We start from the raw sequence: 7,433 nt of genomic DNA on the forward strand, positions 1-7,433 counted from the left end.
AGGGCGGGAGCGGCTGCCCCGCGCTCTCGGGGGAACCAAACTGCGCCCCAGTTCTTTTGCAGGAGCACGCAATTGAATTCCGGATCCCGCTTTCTTTGTCCCTCTCCGTGCGTCTGCACATGGCTGGATTAAAAGCGGTTTCAAAAGCGACTATAACATTTTCTAGCAGTCTTTTCAGTATGGAAAACGGACGTCAAAGGCAATCTTTCCATCGCTCGTGGGCAAAGGGAACAGAAACAGAGCCACAGACACGGGGAACACTGTTTGAAAGTTTTCCGGCACCCTCGGGCGGGGGCGGCGAGGGCTGCAATGGCAACTGTGGTCCCCCCAGATCTTTGTAATTTTTTTTTTTTTTTATACCATGTAGGCAGCGATTTTGTGGCTACCATGTCACCCCCTATGGCCGCTGTCTCCCCGGCTCGCTGGCTGTATCTCTGCCACAATTCCAGATCACGACTCTGCGACTGCTTTGCTCATGTTCCCCGGCACTTCAGACCATGCCCCGCGCCTCCTCGGACGCAATTTTTTTTTCCTTTTCTTTTTTACCTTTTTTCTTTTATTTTTCTGTTTTTCCCCGGCTCTCAGCTGTTCCCTCACCACGATTTTTGAGACCACTGTCCCCACAACTCGTTCAGCCATGCTCCCATTCTCAAAGGCGCAATATATTTTCCGGTTAGTGATCTTTTCTTGTTTCTTGCTGTAATGCTGCCGGCTGCATCTGTACCCTTTCACGATTTTGTATATTCCTTTTATGACTCTTTCAGCTTCTTTTGACCCATTGCTTACACATGCCTTTCTCACTGGAGGGTGTTAAAAACACTCCTGGTTTTGACAGAAAATCCCCTCTCCTGACCCCATCCCAAGAATCTTTTTAAGAGCTCCGTGCATCCTTAGCTGCTCTCTTAGAGAGAGTAAGCTGCAGGACATTCAGCGTGGCCTGTTCTTCTTTTGACAGCGCCTTTCCATCCTTCCAGCCCCGACTGCTCACCTTTTCCCACTGTGGCCCCTGCAGGGTACAGATTTTTCCCGGAGCCTTTTTCACAGGAACCTTCTTTCTCCCGTACTCCTTGGAGCCGCCCTCCGACTGCCCCCAGCGCGGTCCTGCAGCGGCGTCTCCGCCCGGGCCTCGCCCCTTTTCACTGCGCAGAGCCCTTCAGAGTGCAAAGGGCCCGATGCTCTGCTTCATTAGCACGGTGTTAATCACCGCGGGGAGTCACCGACATGCAGGAACTCAGCACTTGTGAACAACTAACCAGTGTGATAAAGCAGGAGCCACTTTATTGTTTACATGATGCTCTACTTCCACATTCTAAAACTACTGTCCATGGGATCACGCAGGACTTGATTGGTGCCTCTGTCTTGTCCACATGCTCTGCTCGCACCTCTCAGGAAATAGGATTGGTTACAGTCCAGAGCTTCCAGTCCCTTCTTTATCTTAGTTCTGGCAATCAGAGTATTCTGTTTCCACACTTTTCCCTCTCTTCTGCTGTCCACATCCAGAACCTGAACAGTCTTTCTGGAGGGTTCCAGGCCTAGAGGATTTTTATAGGAGGAGGGTCCTGCTCGGGTTGTTGAGCAGATCCTGGTGGGATTTGCAGGATTTTTGGGGCTCTCTCAGTGCCTTGGGGACAGGCACCAAATGATCAATTGCTGCATTTCCGGACTGGTTCCCTCACAGCTGCCCCTGCAGGGGGGGTTTGCAGCCAGCCCAGCTCTGAAAACCATCAAAGGCCCTGCAGAGCCACTGCTTGGGCTCAGCCTGGCTTTTGTGCTTCTTGCAGGGCTGAGCAAACCACAGGCAGGCCTTTTTCCCCCACAGAATTCTCACCTTTGCAGCAGCTCGAAAGCTGCGAGAATCAAAGCCAAGGGGGCGGGGGGAGCCTCAGGTCCTGGCTGCCACCTGGGGCTGGCCAGAGCAGGGCTGGCCAATGCCCATCCCTGGGCACTGGGGCTGGGCCATGGCTGGGCCCACCCTTGGATGGCCACTGGCTTCAAGGAGGAGCAGTTTGGGAGCTCCTTCCTGCCTGGGGCTCCATTCCCAAGCTGCTCTTGCCGGCTCAGATCCTGCAGGGGATGAGCCAGAATGGAGAAGTCTGTAATGGGATTTCTCCCCTAACCCAAATAAACCTAATGTGTCCCAAGCCCTCAGGAGAGAAACTCCTTGGGGGTATTGTTGGGGGCAGGAGAGGGAGGGGGAAGCCCCCCAAGCACTTCACAAGTGTTTCATGGGCAGGGTCTCATCCATCTCTTGGTTGCCAGCACTGAGGCCCTGCAGAGGTTTTGGGTGTGGGGGTGGCTTTGGGTGTTTTTGGGGTGTCTGTGCCCTCCCTGACTGACACCAGCTCATGTCCATCTCCTCCCCATTCAGCCTTGCTGGTGTTTTTCACCCAAAGAAGGATCTTGGTGTGCTGTTGAATGGGGCCGAGGTGCTGCACCTGGGAGGGTTCCCAAATGGGGATTGAGGGCTCCCAGATGGGTGGGGGCAGCCAATGAGGAGGTGTAGAGTGGGGGTGTCACACCCTGAGTTGGGGCACCCCAGAGGTCCCAGAGGTCACAGTGCCCCACTGAGGACAGAGGGGGTTGGCAGGGGCCCCCCTGCCTGGGTCAGGGTTCTCCAGGATGTGCCCTGCCCTGGACAGTGACTTCCTCAGGGAATGTGTCCAGGGACCCTGCCCAGAACTGCCATCCCCCAGGACAGGATCTCCACCTGTAGGATGTGTCAGCACTGGGACAAAATCCACCCAGAACCTGTCACCCCCAGAACAGAATCCTCTCAGGCAGGACCCCCTGGATATGCCCCCAGGACAGAACCCACCCCCGTGTGACTCTCAGCACAAACGGCCTCTTCCTTCTGCTGCAGGAGAGGGAAAGTGAAAGTGTTGGGGGGCACAGCGAGACACCCCCATCCCCCACAGCCCCTCCACCCCTCCCTGCAGACCCCTCACCCCCTTTTATCCCACCCTGGGGTCCCCCCAGCCCATTCCCTGCTCAGGTACTCCCCAGGATTTCGGAGCCAGGACCTGGGGGTGACTGAGCATGGCACAAAAGAGATGAAAATAAGGAAAGCAGATAAATAAAGAGGGGAAAAGCCAAGGACGGGAGAGGGCACAGAAGCAGAGATGCCCAGGACCCCTATGTGATGCCCAGGAAACGAGCACCCGAGGAAGGCAGCATTGAACCCTGGGTCACCCCAAATTCTAAGGCACTCAGTAAAGGAGCTGTGACCCACGGGCCTGCCCAGGCACTGCCCATCCCTGGCACCCCAATTCCCCTGAGACTTCCATCAAGGGACCCCCATTCCTTATGTCCCCGCTCCTGTCTGGGACCCCCATCCCAGGACTGCCATTCCCCAGGATCTCCATTTGCAGGGACCCCCATCCCAGCAGTTCCAGTCCCTGAGACCCCCCTTCCCTTGGGGACCATGATTTCCTCAGGACCCCGATTTCCCTGGCACCCCCATCCCTGGGATCCATCCCATCATCACAAATCCCTGGAGGCCCCGTTGTTCTGGGACCCTCATACCTCAGTCTGAATCCACCCAACCCCTGGGACCCCCATTCCTATGGGACCTCATCCCAAGCACGCTGTCCCCTGGACCCCATTCTGAGCTCCCAGCACAGTCTTGGCCTCCGAATTCTGGCAACATCCTGTCCTCACCATGTCCCACCATCACCACCATCTCCCACAGCCTGTCCCCACCCTGCCCCCATCCTGTCCACACCCTGCCCCCAACAAGGGCCATGAACACGTGGGGATGAGAGCTGACCTCGCTTCCTGCCTCTTTATCCAAATACCCGCCAGCCAGGGGACAGGTGGCCCCAGCACCGAGTGACAGCCAGTGCCCATGGCCGGGGACAGCGGGATGGCCGGGAAGGTGGCGCTGCTCCTGTGGGGTGAGTGCCCCGGGCACGGGCCTGACGGGGATGGGCCCCGGTGAGGCAGAGAGCGGTGGGGAGGGGGCACAGGGGGGCTGTGGGGTCCCCTGAGGTCCCTAAGGCCAGCAGAGTTTGTGGGGGACAGAGCCAGTAGCCCCTCAGTGTGACTGGGGTTTTGGGGAGGCTCTGGGGACAGGAAGAGTGGAACTGGGTTTGGGAAAGGAATGAGGAGACAGGGACAGGGGAGAGGAATTCGGGGTCACAGATGTGGATTTTGGCTCCACGGAGCTGGGGCAGCTGTAGGGACAGGAACAAGAGGGATGGGTATGTGGCCATGGGTCTGGAAGGGGTGATCTGTGCCATCACAGGGTGGCCATGTTGTCCCTGTCCCAGAGGTGTCTGTGATGCCCAGAGGTGTAACACAGAGCTGTGCCCTGGGAACCACTCCAGATATGTTGGGGACTGTCCCTGAGCACTTTTCTAGAAGAAGGGTCTCCCCACGGGAACAGTTTGGGGACAGTCCCACACTGGGTCCCCCAGGTGCTGCTGTCCCTGCAGTGCCACCCCCAATCAAGCCCTGTCCCTTCTCCCTTCCAGCCCAGACCCTCGGCCTCGCTGGTGAGTCCTCGGGGGATGCCATGTCCCTGCCCTGCTGTCCCCAGCCCCGTGGTGGCCCTGGCAGGCTGGTGTCCCCTGTCACCCGCAGGTGCCCAGACCCCCCAACTCCTGGTGGAGCCTCCCTGGACACCGGCGGTGCTGTGGGACCGGGTGACACTGACCTGCCAGGGCTCGGGGACCACCGGTGCCACCATCTGGTACAAGGACGGGCAGCGCTGGGGGCAGGAGGGACGCGACACCTTCAATGTCACCAACAAAGGCACCTACCAGTGTCAGAGACCCGGCAGTGGGCTCAGCCCCCCCGTGAGGGTCTCAAATGGTGAGAGGGGTTTGGGTGTCCCCACCCTGGCACCCGCAGGGACCTCAAGGCCTCAGGGTGGGCTCAGCTCCATGGGTCACCCCCCAGTGTGACTAGAGCCTGTCCTTTCCTCTGGGGACATCTCAGAGAATCCTGTTGCAGAGGGGACCCTTGTGCTGGATGTCGGGTTTGACCCAGTGGGGGGTCCCAGTGACCTCAGTGTGACAGATCCCCCCTGTCCCCCAGACCGGCTGGTGCTGCAGGTACCGGCGCGGGTGCTGCTGAAGGGGGACACGGTGACACTGCGCTGCCGGGGCCGGCCGGATCTGTCTGTCTCCTTGCTCTCCTTCTACCACGACTGGAAGAAATTAGGAATGCCCCACAATAAGTCCCAGCTGTCCCTGTCCCCTCTGCATCTGAACTACACCGGCCGTTACCACTGTGAGGGTTGGGTGAAGTCCTGGGGATGGAAGGAGTCAGTACCGGTGCCAGTGACAGTGCAGGGTGAGCACCCCACAGCCACCACCCCAACAACCCCACAGCCCCTCCCCAGGGACTCGGCATCATAAATCCCACTCCCCATCTCCTTCCCAGAGCTCTTCACGGTGCCGGTGCTGGAGGGTCCCCCCGAGCTCCCCAAGGGGTCCCCCCTCAATCTCAGCTGCCTCAGCACCTCCAGCCCGCTGCGGCCCCCACTGGGGACATCCGTGTTCCCTAGAAATCTCTATCGTGTCCCCTCGCCTCTGCCCTGTGTCCCCTCATCACTCTCTGTGTCCCCTGACCCCTCCATTGGGTGACCCCATCCACGACATTTCCCCATCAAACCCATCCCTCCCGTGCCCTCCTCCCCCCACAGTGGGTGCCAGCCCCTCCCCCCAGCCTCAGCCCTGTCTGTGTCCCCGCAGTGCCCGTGGCCAATGCCACCATCACCCCCGGTCCCCCGGCACTCCAGGTGCACCCAGGTGACCCCGTGACCCTGCGCTGCTCGGTGCAGGTGGGCTCAGCCCCTGTCACCTTCACCTGGCCGCACAACGGGCACCAGGTGGCCCGGGGTCCCCTCCTGGAGCTTGGGGCCGTCCATGTGGGACATTCGGGCACCTACCAGTGCGTGGCCACCAACCAGCTGGGACAGGACGGGCACCGCGTGTTCCGGGCACTCAGCCCAGAGCTGGCCCTGGAGGTGACACCACAGGGAACCACTGGACACCTCTGGAACACAGGTGGGGTCACACGGGGTCACCGGGGTGTTCAGGACCCCCGGGGTTCAGGGTGACCCCGCTGTGTCCCCTCTGTCCCTGCAGTGGCTGTGAATGTCGGCAGGACCCTCCTGTACCTGCTCCTGCTCCTGGCTGTCATCGGGAGCTGTCGCTGGTGGCACCGCCGGGGTGGGTGACAATGGGGGGACATGGGGGTCCCAGGGATTGGGGTGAAGCCCCCCCAGAGTGGGGGGGCCATAGGGTGGCACCAACAGCTCCTGACTTGGGTGAAGCTGAGACCCCAGAGACCCCAACTGGGGGTCCAGAGGGATTTGGAGAGGTCCTGGAGGGTGGTGCAGGGATGTTGGGAGTTCTGTCAGGGGTTTTGGGGCAGTTGGGGGGCTCAGGGGGCACTCAGGGGTCCCGAGGGTGTTCAAGGGCCCTGAGGCACCCCCAGTCACCCCTCCCCCCTTTCCTTTGCAGCCCTCAGGAAGGAGCAGGAAAGGTGAGTGGGGGGCTCCAGGTCTGACCCCCCATTTTACCCTCCCCCCAGGAAGTCCCGCACCCCACAGACTCCCCCTTATTCCCGCAGGCATCCCCAGAAGCCCTCGGCTTCCCCAGAGGCGGGGGCGGTGCTGGACCCCCACATCATGGGCACCGAGCGGGCAGGGGGTGAGTACAGGGGGGGACAGGGACACGTCACCCACGGGTGTCACCCCCACCCAGCATCCCAACCCCAGAGTCACTCACAGTGACCCCCAATCACCTCCTCCAGGTGACTACGAGGTGCTGCCAGGACCCCATGGGCAACAGCGGGACCCCAATGACAGCTACGAGAACATTCTGTGACACTGGGGGGCACTGGGGGACACTAGGGTCATTAAGGGCACTGGTGGGCATTGGGGGCTCTGGAGGTACTGGTGACACTGTGGGCACTCGGGTTACTGGGGGGCACTGAGACACCTTGGACAGTGCAGGTCCTGGCCCGAGAGCACCACCCATATGTTGCCCCCAGTCTCTCCTGGTTGCCCACCCTGCCTGGGAGGTGGCCACGAGTGTGGGGGGTGGGAATGCCCAGATCTCCCCATTCCAGTGCTCCCAGTACCCCCAGGGGCTCCCCGTTCCCTCCCCCAGTGCCAGGGGGCACAGGACCCTTGTCCCTCCCATTGGACACAAAACGCAGCTTTTGGATTAAAGCGGCAGAAATGGTTTTGGTTTGTTCAGCTCTGCCTGCTCAGCTCGCACCGAGGAGGGTCCCGCTCAGGCTGTTGAGCAGATCCTGGTGGGATTTGCAGGATTTTTGGGGCTCTCTCAGTGCCTTGGGGACAGGCACCAAAGGATCAATTGCTGCAGTTCCGGACTGGTTCCCTCGCAGCTGCCCCGCCCAGGGGAAGGAGCTGCCGCTCCCTGTTTGTCCCCTCTCGGTGACAGCTCCAAGGGCTCGGG

General features: G+C 60.3%; 1 protein-coding gene and 1 long non-coding RNA gene across 3 annotated transcripts in view; both read left to right on the top strand.

Annotated features, from left to right (window-relative positions):
• The window catches only part of LOC117008719 (Fc receptor-like A), a 32,865-nt gene extending 26,654 nt beyond the window's left edge, over positions 1–6,211 (top strand). For both annotated transcript variants that reach the window (XM_033082753.1, XM_033082752.1), the window contains 2 exons: positions 5,697–6,011; positions 6,093–6,211. In XM_033082753.1, coding sequence (XP_032938644.1) covers positions 5,697–6,011; positions 6,093–6,184 — 407 coding nt within the window. In that variant the 3' untranslated portion in view covers positions 6,185–6,211. The remainder of the gene's footprint in view (positions 1–5,696; positions 6,012–6,092) is intronic.
• Positions 3,805–4,719, top strand: LOC117008733. The gene is made up of 3 exons (XR_004420352.1): positions 3,805–3,893; positions 4,473–4,493; positions 4,582–4,719. It is a non-coding gene; the product is annotated as an uncharacterized LOC117008733 (long non-coding RNA).
• Positions 6,212–7,433: the final 1,222 nt, after the last annotated feature.

Source organism: Catharus ustulatus, chromosome 30 (genome assembly GCF_009819885.2).
Source record: "Catharus ustulatus isolate bCatUst1 chromosome 30, bCatUst1.pri.v2, whole genome shotgun sequence".
Lineage (NCBI taxonomy): Eukaryota > Metazoa > Chordata > Aves > Passeriformes > Turdidae > Catharus > Catharus ustulatus.